General features: G+C 48.8%; 1 protein-coding gene across 1 annotated transcript; it reads right to left on the bottom strand.

Annotated features, from left to right (window-relative positions):
• Nucleotides 1-13,981: 13,981 nt before the first annotated feature.
• On the bottom strand, nt 13,982-17,880 carry GP1BB (glycoprotein Ib platelet subunit beta). Its single transcript, XM_063416299.1, has one exon. The coding sequence runs from the start codon at nt 15,446-15,448 to the stop codon at nt 14,849-14,851; it is 600 nt and encodes a 199-aa protein (XP_063272369.1). The 5' UTR covers nt 15,449-17,880; the 3' UTR covers nt 13,982-14,848.
• Between the last annotated feature and the right edge of the window lie 873 nt (nt 17,881-18,753).

An 18,753-nucleotide genomic window follows, 5' to 3' on the forward strand; every position in this document is an offset into this window, starting at 1 on the left:
CCCTTGTAGCTCATAATCCAGCCCCAGGGAGTGTCTAACTCATAAAAAGACTGTTTGCTTGGAGCTAAATCCTCTGCACATTATCGTTAAGAAATGGTGAGGCAACTGTAGCCTGTTTTCATTAGCAGAGGGTCAAAAGCCTGTTCAGAACTGAGCTGCTCCTTGCATTAGGGAGTGAGTGACCATATGTGCACACACCCACAGTGGAATGAGAAGGGTTAAAATCCTTAGGTCTATCCTTTTGTGGCCACTCTTTCTGTGTTATTGTTGGTTCAAAAAGAAGTGCTCATTCAGGGAAGCAGGTGAGACATCTTTAGAGTCATGAGATGGATCAGAAGATACAGAAAAAAAGAGTTCAAGAGAAGAAGAAAAAGCTGAAGGGGACTGAAATCTTCATTCAGGTCTTTGTCCCTCTCTATAAATGGGGAACTGTGACAATGCTCCTGTAGTTTGTCCAGTTAATTATAGAACAAAACGAGGACCTGGGCTGTGATGGATTGGTGATTTACAAGATAGGAGTGTGAGAGCAGAGAATGGCAATTACACCAGCGCTTCCACACTGCCTGTATGGCAGTGTTTGACTAAGGAACAGAATCCCTCCTATCTGCCTTCCCCTGATGATAACAGCTGAATGCCTCACAGGCCCAGGTAAACAACAGTTTGGCTTCACTCAGTTTGGATGGGGTGCCCGTTATCCTTCCCCCCTGCTCCTGGAGAGGCACCTAGGGAGAAGGTGCAGCCCTGGCAACTGCTCACCTTTCCTGCAGGAGTGGATGCCCAGCACCGAGATAAGAATCACTGAGGTAAGGCCACAGGCAGTGGACAATGGCAGGGCTTGGGCCACAAAGCCATCCATCACCTGGGAAACAAAGCTGTTGTCAGCAGGGGCGGCTGCATCCTCCAGGCATGTCACTTGTCGAGTGAGTTGGATGACAGGCACCAAGAACTGAGGAGGCCTCCAGGGAGATGCCAGGAGGAGGAGAAAGACCATAGAGTGATTGTCACTACTCCAAACCAGTGCCAGGAAAGGCCACACTGCTTCACAGATTCCTTCCAGGTGAAGAAAGCATAAATCTCTTGGTATCAGTTTTGATTTTTCTTACCTGAAGTATTTCTCCAGTAGCTGAGGATGCAGCATTTTTCCTTGGCACAAGGGAGTATTGTAACTGCACAAATTAAGGCCCTTCATATTTTCTAACCAAAAAATCCAGGCTCAAAATATTCAGGGAATTTTCTTTCCTCTTTTCTGAATAGTGTGAATTCTCCCTGTAGTCTCTGAGTACCCACACAAGAATCCACACCTGCCTGCAGCTCTGATATAAGTTTGCTCCAGTTACCCCATCACAAAACAGAGGAACATTGGAGAGCAGAGATGGCTCCACAGAGGGGTTGCAGGGGAAGCGAGCTGTAAGGTGGTGTACACATCTCCTTCACACTTCATGCATATCCCCACCATTACTTAGAGCTTGCCTGAGTTTATCTGTTATCAGTTTATCTGATGAGCCCCTTCAATGATTACTCTTATTTCAGCTCAGTTTGACTTTCCAACTCACTCATGCCTGATTGCCCCATGCAGACAAGCCCTTGCACAAGCAGCTTGGTGTATCTGTAGTTCCACCAAATGATCCACCTTGAGGGAAGAAGCAAATTTCCAGCAGGTCTGGCTTCCACATGAAAGTGATACAAGAAGAGTCTTTCCGAGTTCAGTACTGGCCAGAAGACAAGAATGAAACACATGTTTCTGATCATTTCAGAAGCTCTAAAAGAGGTCTGGTTCAGAGAATGGGCAAGAGTTCGAAGGGGAAGAGGGGAAACGTGTCCTGTTTGAAGTGTAAGGTCTCATTTTTTTATTAAGCCATCTTAGTCACTCTTAACACATGCACATGAAGTGTCAGCCCAGGGCAACATGCAGAGTAGTTCATAGATGCAAATATTAGAAGTTAAGACATCCCAGAGCTTGGAAAGTGCTGAATTCATCAATGTGGTCTGAGCTCATTGTAAAGTAAGATAAAAATGAAGATGAGAGTCTGAACTTGGACTCACAAGTACCAGGGCTTAGAGCAGGGCACATCTCAAGTTATAGGCTGGTCTCTCTCCTTTCTTTCTCCTTGTTGCAGCTCCCAGGACTTGCCTTCTCTGTGTCATGTTCGGTGACTTTTTGCTTATTTTTCTGCAGTCGGGAGAGATGCCACAAACCTGGAGCTGGGCCCTTCCACCCATTAATCAAAAGCTACAAGTGCTCTGCAGGGAGACAAAACCTCTGTGTGTTTTCTCTGATATTTCTGGAGCAAGGCATGGAGGGCAGGGGGCTGGGCCAAGGACCCCTAGTTAGATTAACATTTTATTCAGAGACCTATTAATCAAAGTCAGAAGTGGCGTGAAGCAGCACCAAGGGAGAAAAATAGCTGGACAATCAAGGCCCTTTCAAAAAAAAACCCCAACCAACCACCCAACAAAAAAAACCCTCAGTTTGTCCTGATTTACTGCAACTCACTCACAGAACTAGGTGGGAAAGGGGGGATTTGCAGCCTCTATCCAAACAGGACTGGACCATGCAGGTAAATTCTGGCTTTTTTCACTTTAAGCAAACAACTCTCTGTATCCTGCCCTCAGCACCAGTCAAAAAGGTCCCTATCTTTCTTTCTCCAGAGCATAACGTGCTTTCATGCAAGCTTATACTTTTTAATTATTATTTTTGGAAGACTGCACAATTACACTCCTTTTTCTTACAAGGAAAGACAGGCACAGTTAACGGGAACAGGTCTGGCCAGGGCTCTGCAGGGCCTTTTGGGGGGGAGATAAATGACCTTAACAGCACAACACGGACAGGAGTCAGATACTCTTGTGCTGGGAGCCTGAACAACGCCGAGTTTGTTCCCTCTGGCACCAGCATTAACTCACCGTGAGACGAAGCACAGGGGCACAGGTGGTACAGGCCTGAAAACACAGAGATGCACTGGGCACACTGCAAAAGGGCCACTTTGTTCTGAGACAGAGATCAGCCAGGGAAGAATTCAACCCTCAGCTCTACAGTTTTCCTCAAGAGCAGCCACTGAAGCTCTGCATGTCTCAGTGAGAGTCCAGTCCATCCCTGACTGCTGTCTCCTCAGGCTGCTGGAGGATGGTACCTCAAGAGCCTCTGAAACCTCAGGGCACTGAAGGGAATTAGGCCCCACGACCCCAAAGGGTGATGGCATTAAGAACATTATTCTGTAGGGGCTCAGCCAGTAGAACCACACAAATTAAACAGTTCCCAGAGAAAAACCTTGTGCTTTCCTCTGAAAGTGGGGCAAGCCTCCTGGAAGACAGAGGGCAAGGACCAAGCTGGACAGCAATAATATAACCATGTGAGGCAGTTTGTGAGAAGCTATAGCAGCTGCCTTATACAAAGGCAACTTTGCCTTATACAAAGACAAGGAAGAGGCGATGGGGAAAACTGTATCCATGCATTCTCTGCCCAGGAAAAACCAAGGCATCTCCAGCAGCTTTGGGTTGGTTTTCTCCCATGGCAAGTTCCTGGCAGCTGATGACAGCAAGAAAACTTAGGGAACTTGATCCCTTCTCTCTTCCTCAGGCTTCTGCCTGCTCCAACCCCAAAACACAAATATATGGAGGAAGAAACAGATTTTCCCTGTACAGATACACAAGACGCCAGGCAAAGAGAGGCTTGTGGAATGCACAGCCCAATGGATCTGGTTTCCCAGAAAGACTGGCCTGGCCTTAGCAGAGGGTTAATTAACTCTGGCAGCTCAGGGCTGGAAAACGTCCACTTCATGCACTGCAGTGCCTGGCCACGGGTGAAGAGAGGGCCAGGCAAACCAGGGGGGCAAAGGTCCATTGCAAACACATACAAAAGCTTGGCTGGGCTTGTGCCTGGGCCCTGCGGGAGGAACACAAGGAAGATTTAGCCAATTGCTTCAGCCAGTGCAGGGTCTTGTGGGTGCAAGGGGAGAGCAGCAAAACCACAAAAGAGCTAGAAAAACACAGCCATGCCAGGCGTAGGTGGAGATGCATTATCACATGAGGCAGCCGTGCACTCTGCCCTCCCTTCTCTGGGCATCTTTGTACCTCAGCCCCCAGAAATAATGGCTGAGGGCTTGATGGGGCTTAGAGACACATTCCTCAGTGGCTGTTGGGGTGCACAAGCAGGGAAGCCAAGTGCATCACTGCGGCATAACAAAGAAATGAAGGTACTCCAAGGCCATGCAGAGCTGATGAAAGCAGGATTTGGCTTCCCTTGCACACTCTGAAAGAGAACACTGTCCCATATCTCTGTGCACGCTTGAGTGAAGTGTGTTCAGGACAGGAGACCTCTGTTCCCATTGCTAGTTTTGCACACTGCCAGACTGCAGGATACATTTCATGGTCAACAAGAGCAAAGTCAGAGAGATCTTTTCCCAGTGTAGCAGCTCCCAGCTGCATCACACGTGAAAAAATGCCCTTGTTCCCTCTAGCATCTAGGATCTGAGTACTTTGAGAAGACTCCTGGCAGCATTTCACAAGACTGCTGTGAGGTGGCAGCAGCTGCCTACGTAAGCCCAGGTCTGGAGACAGACACTGCTTCCCAGACCCTGGTGTCAGCCTGTAACACCAACTCTTCCATCCTCTGGCTTACTGAAACCTAGAGGGAGCTTGGCAATTACCTTATCCATGAAGAGCAGGAGAGCATGGAGCCTCTTCTGCAGTGTGCCAGCTATTGGGAAGGAGGCAAGGAGGAACTACATGCAAAAAATACATCCTGGGCTGTGCATCCTTCCCTCTCAGTTCTGAGGAAGGTGGTGCAAAATGCAGGGGAGTTCAGTCCCAGCTTTGCTGCGGATGTGTTCTGGGACAGCAGGCTCCCTTCCCCTGCTTCAGTTTCTCCATCTTTGCAATAGGTGTAACAACTGGTATCCAGATTGGCAAAGCCCTCCAAGACCCACTGATGAGAAGGACCAATGAGACAGCTGGAATTATTTACTAATTGTGTTCCTCACACTTCCTAAAACAGCAGGTTCATCACAAGGTAGGAAGAGAAGGAACAGCACCTGGAGCTATTTTAAAGTGTCCCACCATCCAAAAGATAAGAGACTAATCCTTTATGCTGTGTTAGGACAGAGCAAGGAGCAAGTTGGAAGCTCATCCATCTGCCCAGGAAAGCCACTGTGCAGCAAAAGGAGAGTGAGAAATTAACACAGAATTTCTGTGATTCCTTGGCTTGCTACTCAAGATGAGTATCACAGCCTTAAATATTTGAGGGAAATACTAAACCTAAACAAAGGAAAGTAAAGTTCAAATGGAATTGTTTGCAAAGAATAGGGAAGAAAAAGAGAATGAACGCAGGCCAGGAGGTATTGGACAAGCCAAGGAAAACACTTGGAGAACACCATGCCACTTAGTACAGTCAAATGTATTTCAAAAGCAAAGAAATAGCTTTTCAGAAGTTACTGCAGAGCCCAGCTGTAGGCAGGAGGTATCTGTTGTCCCTGCTTTGAACCAGACATATCCTCTCCTTCTGCCCAGCATTTTTCACTCACAATTTTCAAAGCACTTGCAGATGTTCAAACTTAGCATACTTCCGAGATTAACTTTCTAGATTAGGTTTCTTGATAACTCTACTCAATAAAATAGATTTCAACGTTTTCCTTCTGCTTACAAAGGTCTGCAAAAGCTGCTTTGCTATGAAGTATTCATGGCAACCCTCAAGTTCTACTGCTTTCATCTCCATTGCAAGTGCAGCAGCTCAAATATATTTCCTATTTTATGTACAACTTGGCAAAGACTGGCTTGGGTGTAGTGACTCCCACAGAAGAGCCTTCCTCTCCTGTGCTCTGAAATAGGGCTGGATTAGCCAGAAAGGTAGGAGGGCAGGGCAAGAGGAGAGAAAGCGAGCACCAAGACAGCCAAGGGAATCCTGGCATTCCTCTCTGAGCCTGTAACCAGATCCTCCCTCCTCTGTTATTCTTGCCACTCATTCTCCATCTGTAGATATTGCTGAGGAGACAACCAGGCCAGCTCAGCAGGCACTGATTCAGCATTTGTAAATGCTCAGTAATCGGCCCAGATCAAGCTCTTGCTGCTGGGAAACTGCCCACAGCTCTGCTTCTTCATTCTGCTCACTGCCGTCTTCTCGTGGTTGTGTGCACAGACTTCATCCTGAGGGCTGTTTGCTGTCAGCTCTGCAGTGAGGCTCTTCCTCAGCTGAGCAAGGAAAGCTTTTCCAGGCAGCTCACAGTGGCAAACAAACAGCCAGCAGGGAATGCTTCCACAGACCTGCCAGGGACCCCTTCATCTTTGCAGAGCTCAGGGCAGAGCTTCCTGGCTCAGGAAAGCCGAGGGGAAGCTGCCAGGTGGAGAGCAACCACTTCATCCCATATGAGGATCATGGGGGAAGCCACTGGTGGCCCAAGCATTCTGGGGACTGGTCTCAGAAGACAGTGCCCCATGGCCTGGGCCACCTCCCTCAGCAGCAGGCCATGAGCACTACCAGAGACCATGTACCCCATCCTCCTCTTCCTGCTCACTCTCACCACACACAGTCAAAGACACTTCAGCACACAGAGCCTTCTGGCTGTGCAAGATACAGAGCTGCTGGAAATAATTCCATGAACGGTTTTTTAATACAAAACCCTCAGCTTGGCGTGACCAAGGAACAGTTGGTATATGCATCTATTTTTAAGACACAGATTGAAAAACATATAAATCAGCAGACCTGTTTAGATGTCTGTTTTCCACTTAATATGAAGCTCCAATTTTTGGATTAGAGTTATTTTTCACTTAGAAAGTCAAGTGTGTTGCTAATAGGCAGGCGAGTGAGCATGAAGATCAATGCACCAATTGTATGCTCCAGGTTTCAACTGAATTGCTTCCAAGACAGATTTTTTTTCCTCTAAGATGGGAAACATCCGAGATAATTTCCCATCCCACATGGATTTCACAATTTCCCATCCCTGGGAACACAGAGTGCCTAGTACATGGGGCCCTACAGACAGCTATAGATAAAGGCAAGGCAAGGTAGGAATGCTGGAAACTCACAGACAAACAAGGATTGAAATTACATGCTAATTTTTCCACAGCTAATTAATCACTGGAACAAGTTTAGGGAATACAGTGCCCAGCCTTCATCCCAATTTTCTTTCATTTTGACAGGACTCAGATGCTTTCTGTGGTTTTAGGAATACTTGCCTTACTGTACCTAACTAACATTACACTACCAAGACGTGCACAACGCAGTGCTCCTGCCCCACTGCTGGCCCCCCTGCACTGGATCTTCTGGAGGAGATTCCTCTTGGCAGTTTGTGTGCACAGCCCAGCACACACTCCAGAGGCTGAGCCCTGCCTTACTGAAGTCAGTGGCACAACAGAGCAGGGCTACGATTTCACTCCACTGCCTTCAGCTTTCACATCTTTCCAGCAGCTGCATCTCCAAATTATTTTTTTCCTGCACATCTGGAACACAAAGTAGGGCGCTGGATTATTGCAACACAGAACAACTTACCCACAGCTGACTTCTTCCAGAGCATGAACACCACCACAGAGTTCTGCACTTACTGAGGAGCTTTCTTTCAGATATACACACAGGAAAACACATCTCATGATGTATTTTCAAATTACAGACAATACAATGCCCTCTCTCCATCTCTACCTGATGTAAGCATATCTCTTTATTCCTCTCAACACAGAAACTGAAAGCAATGCAGTATTTTTTCTTTTTTTTTTGCTCAAATCCAGCAATGGACAGAATATAAAACATTACCTGATGTGCTGTAGGAAACTCATGGGAATTAGCACACTGAAATTCACACGCAGCACTTGGAGAGAGCTTCCCTTCATTTAGGCAGTACAGAAATGACAATGCTGCTTCTTGTGCTCTTTGAAGTCTCAGGAAAAAAGGAAAAGAAGCAAAGGGATCATTAAAATGCCGTTTTTGATGGATAGTGGCGAGAGGGGATGACAGGAGAGGAAGTAATCAAGAACACCAAGGTCTTGCTTTCAATGCCTCCTGCACTGGATGATCAAATGGATAAGTTTGGTGAGTTTGCTGCAGCTCAGCCACCAGAGAGCCAAACACAGGAAAGCACCAAGCTGTATTTCATGTACAGCTCGGGAAATGCCAACAGCAGCGGGAAGGGCGTGGAAGAGCAGGTACCAACAGAACAGGCAGCAGCTCACAGCAGAGCTGAGGATGAGACAAGAAGGACAACAGCACTTTTGGCTGGAAATGGGCAGCCAGCCCAGGCAGGAGGCTTTGGGCTGGACCTAGAAGTGTCTAAAGGCAGAAAAACACATACAACTGCACAGGGAGATTGCCCTCCACTTTGTAGGTGTTAATAGTGACAAATTCCCTCCAGCACATGGGGATTTATGGAAACTAAACATAAAGGCCGAGTCCCACTGACTGTCATTTTGTCTCAGTCCCTACAGAAAAAAGATTTCATGTTTTACTTCCCTTCTCTCTCCCTGCAGGAATCAAGGCAGCTGACCTAATATGAAGATTCACCTGTGAGAAGTACAAAACAGCCCGGGGAAAAGCCTTCATTTCACCAGCAGGTTCATTCAGAGAGATCACGACACAGCACATAAGAGGGCCATTGTTTCTGGAATAAAATCTCCATTTGAGCTCTCTTCTTTGGCCATGATCAATGGGAGGGAATTAAAGTCTCAACCTGGGAAAAAACCAGCTTGCTAACACTGTGTTGAAAGATCAGGTAATGGAGATGCAGAGCAAGTGTGGGCATCCACATAATCCTTTGGTGAGCTTGAGAATACTGGAAGTAAAAGCTCCTGGTGAAAAAAGCTCCCCAAATACAGGCACATCCCTTATCATACCCTATGAGAGACAACCAAGTGAAGGACTAGGAGTCCTAACAGGAGTTGTTAGTATTTCACAGTCCTTTGATCCAGATTTCAGCTCCCCACAGCTCTTCCCAGTGCAGGGGCATTTAAATTCAACAGGTGCTTACACAGCTGCCTGCTCAGCCTCTGCATTTTCTGTCCCACAGATGCACAGAGCCAACCCCAATAATTCTGAGCCCTCTGTCCTTCATAGTCCTGGGGTATTCTGAGAGCACTTGACCTTCCACCCATACTCCAGGCACCCTCCCATCTCCAGCAGGCAAGTGAAAACCCACTGCTCCTACCACTCAGTGATGATGGCAAGGGCTTTTTCTACCACCTGCCAAAAGATGGATTTCCACCCTCTAAAGCTCATCAGACTAAACACCCTCGGAGAACCAACCCTATTTCCATCACAGCCACAATATCAGAATGACCACCTCCTCCCCCTCTCTGTTTCATGCTGATGCTTTAAACAACAACCAGAAAATGAGCTTTTAACCTAGTAGTTACTGGTTCAAAAAGCAATGTCTGCTGCTTGGTCAACTAAGTCTGCAGCATCCCTGTCAGCCTCTGGGCAGACACATCACGCTTGCCTTCACCCTCTCCCAGGCCCAGTTATCCCATGTGTATTTCACCAGTCAAAGCAAACAGGAGATTAAAGGGGATTTGCTGCCCTCTCCCGAGCGAGCCCCGGCGGCTGTCAGTACTGCGGTGCCTCTGGAGACAGGCTCTGCTGCAGCGAGCACAGCTGCCCGGCAGAAGGAATGGCACTGATGTGGCACCCAGCTGCTGTGACAGGGCAGGTCAGCAGTGATCCTCGGCTGTGACAGAGGCGGGTGGCACATCAGCCTCACAGCCTGAACCATTTGGCACCCACAGAGGGCATTCCTGGCGTTTGGTTTTGTAACTCTCAGGGTAACCTTCCTCTGGGGAAATACAAATACCTTCCAGCATATTCTGTTCTCAGTAGTCACTGACATTTCAGAGCAGAAGCAGAACATGAGATATATAAAGAAATAGGAAAAAAAAATTACTTGTAGACTTTATTTGTAGGGTAATTGAAGGGGTTTTTTTGGACTAAACCCACTTAAATCTTTTATGTTCTCTGGTAGTGCTCTATCCTGTCCTTCCAGGGAGCATGTAACTTTAGCTAGACATACAGTATGTGCACACACACTATCTTCAGAACAAATCACTGCAACCTGCTGCTTTCAATCCACATCCCCAAGATACCTAATCTTTTGCAGAAACCTGTTAAATTAATTGTGCTCTCCATTAATGCCCTCCAAAATAAGGGCTATGAACCTGAGGGGGCCTTTGTTTTCATATGCAAATATACACATTTAAAAAAAGCAAAAGCCACTTCTAAGCATTTCTAAAATACTTGTTTTCCCATGTACCCAGGACAGATTATCTGTCCCATGATGTGGAATCCACACTGTTTTCTTGGCACTCTCTCTGGGATGCCCTTCATGCTTCAGTGCTGAAGGGAAATGAGGGGTTTAGAGAAGGCCAGATAGCCTCATGTTCATAACCAAGAAAAATGCCTCTTACAATTTGTGAACGATGCAACAAATCCCAGACCAGGCTGCCACCAAGGCATCCACAGAAAGTTCTCCCTCGGGCACAGGCACAGCTCTGACCTCAGGAGAGGGATGTGCCTGCCTCTCCAGCTCTTTCCTCTGCACTGTCTCCAAGCACAGCCTAATCTCCAGGTGCTGCCTGGGACTGGCCTGGCCCAGTGAGCAAGCCCTGCAGTGGGTGGTAACGAGTTGTTGTCTGTGTGTGACAATGTGATATTTCCATTGCACACCTGAGGGTGCAGAACCCACAGAAGTGTAAGCAGAAGAGCAGGGAGAGGTTCCCAAGGGTCACATGGATCCAGGCAATCTATGAACAAAGGCCTGCAGTGATCTTGAAGCAAAATAGAACCACTATCACCATGTGGTACAGGGACTGGGGAATTACGGGTTACAATTCTCAAAGCTCCAAAATCAGCTTGCTTTGCTTTCAAGCCTTCTTTTTCTCTGCAAAACATGCAGAAGTCACCATGAAGATAACTGTGAAACAAGGCATTTGGAAGAAGAAAAAAGCAGTGTGCCTTCCCCAATGTCATCTACCAACCATTTGGTCCTTCACTTAAGGAGTGCTGACCAATCTTTTAGACACCTCAGGTTTGGAGATCTGCATCATAGAGGCTGCAAACACCTTGGTCTGGTCTCCCAGGCTTCTTTAACCTGGTAACTTTCAGAGAAAGGAGCTCTTTGGAAGCATCTGAACCTTTGGGAAGGCGTAGACTGTCCAGCAGGCCTGGCAGTCCAACCCTGCATGCCATGGGTTTGGACTGGCCTTGATACTAGAAAATTATTTGCAAAGCAGCTTAATAGCTTGTGTTTATCTTTGCCATATTTCACTGCTACTTCCCCTTCAAAACATCTGTGCATTCTTGGGCAGTGTCTCCCTTCAGAATGAAAGCCAGTTCTCCTTTCAACAACATCCCAGCAGATCCTCCACTGGGTAGCAGAGCAAGAAAGCATCTGTGACATGCAGACTCCTGAGCCAGGAGAAGGCAAGATATGCAGGCTCTAGATTTATGGGTTGGACATGCTGCCATAGCACACAAATCACTCTGCATCCAGTGCAACTCATTATCACAGTGCCGTGGTTGGTCACAGGTGCAAACAATACCAAAAAGGCTTTTTAACTTCCATGTGCCAAGACTTAAAGGTGCAGAGTCAGGAGTCCTCCTGCCTGCTCAGGAAAGCAAAACCAAAGCCAGCAGTTGTTCTGTCTCTCTGGACACACTGAGCCCTGAAGGTTTTCCAGCACCCCGTGGCAGTGTTAACAGACTAAGCAGTCACAGGGCTGGGATTGTGCCTGCTCCCAGTCCAGCCTCTCCCAGCAGCTGAAGCTGTGCCTGTCAGCACTGCCCACATGCACCAGCAGGGGTCTCTAACCCAGGTAAATTCAGCAAAAAATCTGCGGGCAAACCTGGGGATTCATTCTGTCACACCAGTACACTCTGCAAAGTCTTGGGCAAGGAAAGGGTCTTCTACATCCCTTACATGTACTAATAAAGGAAAAGGACTTCAACAACATGCATAAAATACTAAAATAACAGTATAACTGTCCAATAGGAATGAGAAGGAAGGTGTGAGGAGACAACAGTGGCTTGTGCTACTTCCTTACACAGCTGCATCTTGATTCTGGAGAAAGGAGTACGGGGACAAAAAACTCAGAAAATGGGCTTATTATTCCCGTGGAAAGTTAGTTCCTCAGGGGTAAAAAATAATTTTAAGAATACAACACTACTTGAAAATCAGATTTGAGGGCATTGCAGCACCAATTTGGATCTCTCCACAGAGGAGACTCCTGGGTGGACCTGTGTCCCTCCTTGGAGGTCATGGTTACGGTGGTATCGCAGGGGATAGTGGTGCAAGGGGTGCATTGGGTAAAGTCCAGCATCGTGCAATCCCCAGAAGAAAAATAAATCTGAGCTGGGCCCCCATTTCCTTGGGTGCCTCACTGCCACACCAGTCAGGCCAATGCCACAGGGGTTAGTGCTGGAGGGACACGGGGCACAGCAAGGAAACAGCAGCAGGAGATCCCCAGGGCAGAGCCCCGTGTCCGTCAGGCTGGCCCCGGCACACAGAGCACGGGGAACGTCCTTCTCAGCCATCGGTCCCGCCCGTGCGCCCGTGAGGGAACCGCAGCCCTCCATCGGCCCCAGCCGTGAGGGAACCACGGCCCTCCATCGGCCCCACCCGTGAGGGAACCGCAGCCCTCCATCGGCCCCAGCCATGAGGGAACCACAGCCCTCCATCGGCCCCACCCGTGAGGGAACCACAGCCCTCCATCGGCCCCACCCGTGAGGGGAACCACAGCCCTCCATCGGCCCCACCCGTGAGGGGAACCACAGCCCTCCATCGGCCCCACCCGTGAGAAGAACCACAACCCTCCATCGGCCCCACCCGTGAGGGGAACCACAACCCTCCATCGGCCCCACCCGTGAGGGAACCACAGCCCTCCATCGGCCCCACCCGTGAGAGGAACCACAGCCCTCCATCGGCCCCACCCGTGCCCGTGAGGGGAACCACAGCCCTCCATCGGCCCCACCCGTGCCCGTGAGGGGAACCACGGCCCTCCATCGGCCCCACCCGTGAGGGGAACCACAGCCCTCCATCGGCCCCACCCGTGAGGGAACCACAGCCCTCCATCGGCCCCACCCGTGAGGGAACCACAGCCCTCCATCGGCCCCACCCGTGCCCGTGAGGGGAACCACAGCCCTCCATCGGCCCCACCCGTGCCCGTGAGGGAACCACAGCCCTCCATCGGCCCCACCCGTGCCCGTGAGGGAACCACAGCCCTCCATCGGCCCCGCCCGTGCCCGTGAGGGAACCACAGCCCTCCATCGGCCCCGCCCGTGCCCGTGAGGGAACCACGGCCCTTCATGGCCCCAGCTCCATCGTCCCCGCCCGTGAGGGGAACCACAGACCTCCACCGGCCCCGCCCGTGTGCCTGTGAGGGGAACCACAGGCGTCCATCGGCCCAGCTCCGTCGGCCCCGCCGCGCTGAGGGCCGGCCTGTGCTCCGCCACTGCCCCGGGTCCCGCCGCTGTCCCTGCCTGTCCCGTGTCCCGCTGTCCTCACCTGTGCCGTGTCCCCTTCTTCCCCCGCTGTTCGGTCGCTGTCCCGGCCTGCCCCGTCAGCAGCACTGCCCGCAGCCCCCGGGCACAGGGCTCTCCTCGCGGCCGAGCTCCGCTCGTGTGTGAGCTGAGAGGGGAATGGAGCCCGCCTGATTTGGGTTTGGGGGCTGAAGGGCGCAGCTCGATCACCTGCTGGTCTCCCCTCAGCCTGCCGGCCCCACCAAACCTGACCGGCCCTCTCCATCCCAGCTGCCTCACAAAATAAGCAGCCACGCAGTGGCTTTAGAAGAAACTCCTGTTTCTCCTGGTCCATGGTAGAAGCCCACAGCTGCCAGAGTGTAACCCTACTGTGCACTCCACTAATTTCTCCACCCACCCTCAGGATTTGTTTTGCTTGGCACAAAGTCTGAGGGTGAGGAACTCCAGGGAGTACAACAGCATGCAAGACACCCAGTGAAGAATAGAAAAAAAAAAGAAAAAAAAAGAAAAAAAAAAGAAAAAAAATAAAAAGGAAAGCCATTTGCATCATCATGCATCATTTTATTTCAATTTTGTTTTAGTTAAAAATAATTAAAGGACACCATAAACAGCAGTAGCACATCAGTGGGGGTTGCAGGATGAGTCTCTCAAGACCAGATCTCTTGTACCAGGTGCCAGGTGCCACACAGGCACAGTCAATTCTTGTCTTCAGGATGAACTTCTCATAAAGATTCAGGGCCCCAGTCTCACTCATTTAAGTCAGTATTAAAACTAAAGTAGATTAAAAGGAATGCAGATAAGGTAAAATGAGTGGGCTTCTAGACATGTCCTCCCTCCCCCAGAAGAACATTGGAAAAGATGCATCAAGCAAGAAGAGATTTCCTTTTCCTTTTACTTGGGAAACCAAGGCAGGAGAAGATTAAACCCATAGTCCAAAGCTCTTAATGTTGTCTGTGGTGGCAGAAGGAAACTATTTCTCCATTGTCCTAGCTCAGTACTCAAACAGTTTGCTGTCCACCTCTGTCCTCACCTGCCCCAGCACAGCAGAAAGATCCTGGGAAATATGGCTGGAATACTGTAGGAGGGGAGGGATCGAGCACTGGAGCCCCTGGGAGCTTATGAACTGTTTGAGTCAGTCCTGGTCACTGCAGTTTATGACTTCCTTAGTCCACTGAACCACTTCCAGCCCAGACAAGTAGTCAAGTTCATTGACTAAAGAATTTAAAGCATTGAAAAAATACAAGATTGATTCTTTATGAATGCAGCAAGTGTCTGATCGGTTCAAGTTCTGCTTCAGACTACAGTCAGGATTAGATGCTATACTGAATTGTCCCCTCTGGGTATCACAAACTACAGAACTTTGGCACAGCATCCCCCAAAGGGAGGAGGGTCTTCTGTCTTGTGATGTTAATTATTTATTGAAGAAGATACCCAAGGGTCTACCTGCTGGTTTAGTTCTCGGGTGGTGCTCCGGACTTCAGCTGTCATTCTCCGAAATTTCTGCAGGTAGACAATGATGAAGATAACCAAGATACCCTGAAGGAAAAGGAGGATGAAGAGAGAGAGCTGAGAGAGGAGAGCCAGGCTGCAGTACCAGTGCTGGCACGTGGAGACGATCTCATCTTCTGTCAGGTAGGCAATGATCCGGCCCTGCAGGTGCTTGGGGGAGCTGCATCTCACATCCCTGTACAGGCTGCGGTTCTGCTGCCACTGCAGCCAGGAGCGCAGGTAAAGGATGTCACAGCTGCAGTCCCAAGGGTTGCCCTGCAGGTAGACCACCTGGAGGCTCCTCAGGTTGTCAAAGAGCCCGCTGGGGATAGAGGTGAGCCTGTTGGAACCGAGGTGGATGATTTCAGCCGAAGGACGGAAAGCAGTGGGCAGGTTTTCTACAGTCAGGTTTTTTGAGGAGCAGTCAGTAATGTTGGTGGTGCACTTGCAGGGCACAGGGCATATGGGTGTCACGAGTGGGAGGAAGCCAAGGAGGGACAAAAGAATTCCACTGTTCATTTTCACCTGCAAACACTTCCCTGGTGAGACTGGGTGAGGTGGACACCAGACACCACGCACTCTAGGACTGACACCACAGCCAAGGACTTTTGTTGTTTTGTTCTGAGGATGAGTTTCTAAAGTTGAGTGAATTTGGTGTCCTCCACTGGAGTTCTGAAAAGAACAGAATTAAAAGAGAGCAAATTCTTGATCTCTCGCTATAGGAGAAGGAATTTTAATGGTCTTCCAACCCTGGATTTGAGGAGGGATAGGAATACATGGCTACTGGAAGGCTTAGCTGCAGCCATCAAATACATTTTCACTAGTCCTCAGAAGTGTACAAGAGCTGCTTGTGTTTTCAGCATTACTGGAGGTGCATTATTAGGGTAGCCAAGAAAGTTTCTGCCAAGGAATCAAAAACTAGAATATGAAATTTCTCATGCCTTATCATAGCTCTAGATTACATCTGTAAGCAAAGCTTCGTTCATGCAAACTGCAGGAGAAGATTCAGAAATAAATTTACTGTTACCACAAGTAAAAAATAGCCTTTCCAGCCTTGAAAAGGAGTGATTAACAGTCTTTGGCTGCAGAGAGAGTGCAGACCACTGAGGATGGAGGCCAGTGGAGTTTTTCATGTTAGACACTGCTCCAGCAGGTGAATAATCACCTGTGCTGGGAGACATGGTCAATGAGGTTTTTCATATTACAGTCTCATGCCACTGCTGGACAGGAGCTGCTGTAACTTCTGCAGGAGAACAACACATACCTGCAACAGGGCAGCATTTTTCTGTGCTTGACAAACTGTAATTGTCAATCAGTTAAAAATAAAAAAAGAGTAGAAGGTAGCATTGTTGACTTACCAGAGTAGCTCAATCCTTGTTTTCTCGCTGCCTTTACAACACAAGAGAAAGGTCTCGAGGCAGTCCAGGCAGTGCAGGAGTGTGTGCATAGCTGCGTTCCCGGATCACCCCTTGCAGCTGGCTGGCAAGATAAGGGCAGGCTCATCCCAGGGACACCTCCCACATGAGGCCTTCCTGCAAGCCTGCTGCATGCCAGCGGAAACTGAGGCTTCACTGAGCAAGCCTTCCAAGAAACGGGAGCTGATGCTGCCCACAAGAACTTGTTTGCTGGGAGAGATGCTGCCCGGACTGGTAACTGTGATTCTGGGCCCGCAGGCTCAGCCCAACAGAAATGTTACAAAGTCTCAGTGGCATAATAACTCAAAATGCACTTCAGGCTGGAAGGTGATGTTACTGGTTTGTGCCATACTCCCTGAGCACTGGGACCTTTGGTTTCCCATCTCATCAGGAAAACTTGGCAGAGTGGTGACACCTAGCACTTTCTGGGTGCTGACCCTCAGGTTTCCCTTGGAGCAGGGACACAAATCTACTACTTATTAGTGAAAGATCTGCTGGTAGACTTGGTCTTCCAGTCCATCCATCTTTCCAGAGAAAGATGTTTCAGACATTTGCACCCTCTCATGATCGGTATAGGGGTGAAATATAACTCTTGGCATTTCACTGTCTACATCAAAAAAAGCTAGTTGGATTCACAGGGAGGCCAACAGACTGGGATAGACATTCCTCTGAGGAGCTGCTCTTCAGGCTGCCAAGTGAGCCCACAGCCCCTGACAAGAGCAGTTTCTGAGACAGACTGACCACATGCTTTATTCAGAAGCTGCATTACATGAATATTTTAACAGGTAAGTCCAAGGGTCAAAACTACATTCAGGCAGAATCACGTCTTCTCACGGCCATGGCATCTGCACAGACATTGCTCTGCCATCAGCCTGACCAGGCACACACTACACTCCTTAGCCTAAGGCCACCAGAATCACGGTGTGAAACTGTTGCCCCATTGAACTCAACTCTTTTACATGGTACTGTGGACATTTTGGAGAACAGGAATGATGAATGCCCTGAATATGCTCATGTTAAGAGAACTGAGGGTACAAAAATGGCAGAATGTGGCCCTAACTAAGGGAAATTCTTTATGCTCTAAAGAAAACAAATTTTAAATTTCTACAAAATTGGAGCAGACAATTCCAGTTGTTTCACCGTGGTGGCCATGCAGAGTGGGGAAGAGATCTTAGGCTAACAAAGTAACCCAGTTTTTCCTGCAGGGCCTGCTTTCCACTTGGGAGCAGCTCGGCTAGTGCAGGGTGAGTTTGTTCAGCAAACTGACCTCGTCTCAGGTGTTTGGTGCTGTGTTTATTCACAGGCAGGTGTTCAGGCCAGGTGTGGCACGGAGCTGATCTAGAGCCAGGCCCATTGTGGCTCTGCATGCAGCATGGACTTGGCAATGCTCTCCTGGCTGCTTACAGACTGCATTTCCTGGGGCTGGGCCTTGTCCAGCTGACCACTGATGATTTAAGACACCACTCCCAGGGGAAGCTTGAATATAGAAAAACCTTCAAGATCATCTTGCTAGCTTCTGGAATAAACAGGCCAGAAATTCCATGCAGGAAACCTGCCTGAAACCTGCTCTGACTGAAATAGATAAAATGAGAAATAGGGTCAGTTTTGCTCTCTCCTGCCCATAATGTATCACCAATGTTGCTCAAGGGGGCTGAAAATTAAACAGAGAGGTTGGATTTTTGAATGTATTTATTTCACTGATCAATTCAGGTAGTAAACATTAATAATAATAACAATAATCATTTAATAAAATGGATATGTTTAAAAGGTTTTGTTTTCTTTGTTCACAATGACAAAATGTTCAAACAGAAATTTACAAAAAAATATAATTATAATAACCCAACAGATGGACAGGAAACATAGAGCCTAGGAATGGAGCAGGGGGTGAGGAAGGTGCATGGCAGGAGCAAGCCAGCATTAAAGCACAGCAGAGTTTGTGAGGAAGAGCAGGGAATGCCACTGCAGAGCACGAGGAGTGGGAGCCCCTCCTTTGAGGGGAGGCATGCAAGGAGGCAGCACGGACTGCACAGGCAGGACCAGCACAGCAGCAGCACACAAGGAGTTCATGCCATGGATCCATCCTGTCAGGCACAGGGGCCAAGATGTACCAACAGCCCCAGCTGCAGCCTGGGGTAGCTGTGGAGTGGGACACCATCCCTGCAGCCCCTCACTCAGCAGGGCAAAGCTTGGCAGAGGCATGGGAATGTGCCAGGGGGTACAGGGATTGCATGTGAGGTTGTGGAGGGTTGCATAAGGGGAGGTGGTAATTTACTTTCCTGTCCACACTTCTCACTGCCAGAGCCACATGGACAAGCTCTGTGTGCTCAGAAGCCTCTTCTCCACTTACTGTGAGAATTGATGCCACAGTACAACACACTCCTTAAATAAACAGATTCCACATTCCAGGCC

Source organism: Prinia subflava, chromosome 19 (assembly GCF_021018805.1).
Source record: "Prinia subflava isolate CZ2003 ecotype Zambia chromosome 19, Cam_Psub_1.2, whole genome shotgun sequence".
NCBI lineage: Eukaryota > Metazoa > Chordata > Aves > Passeriformes > Cisticolidae > Prinia > Prinia subflava.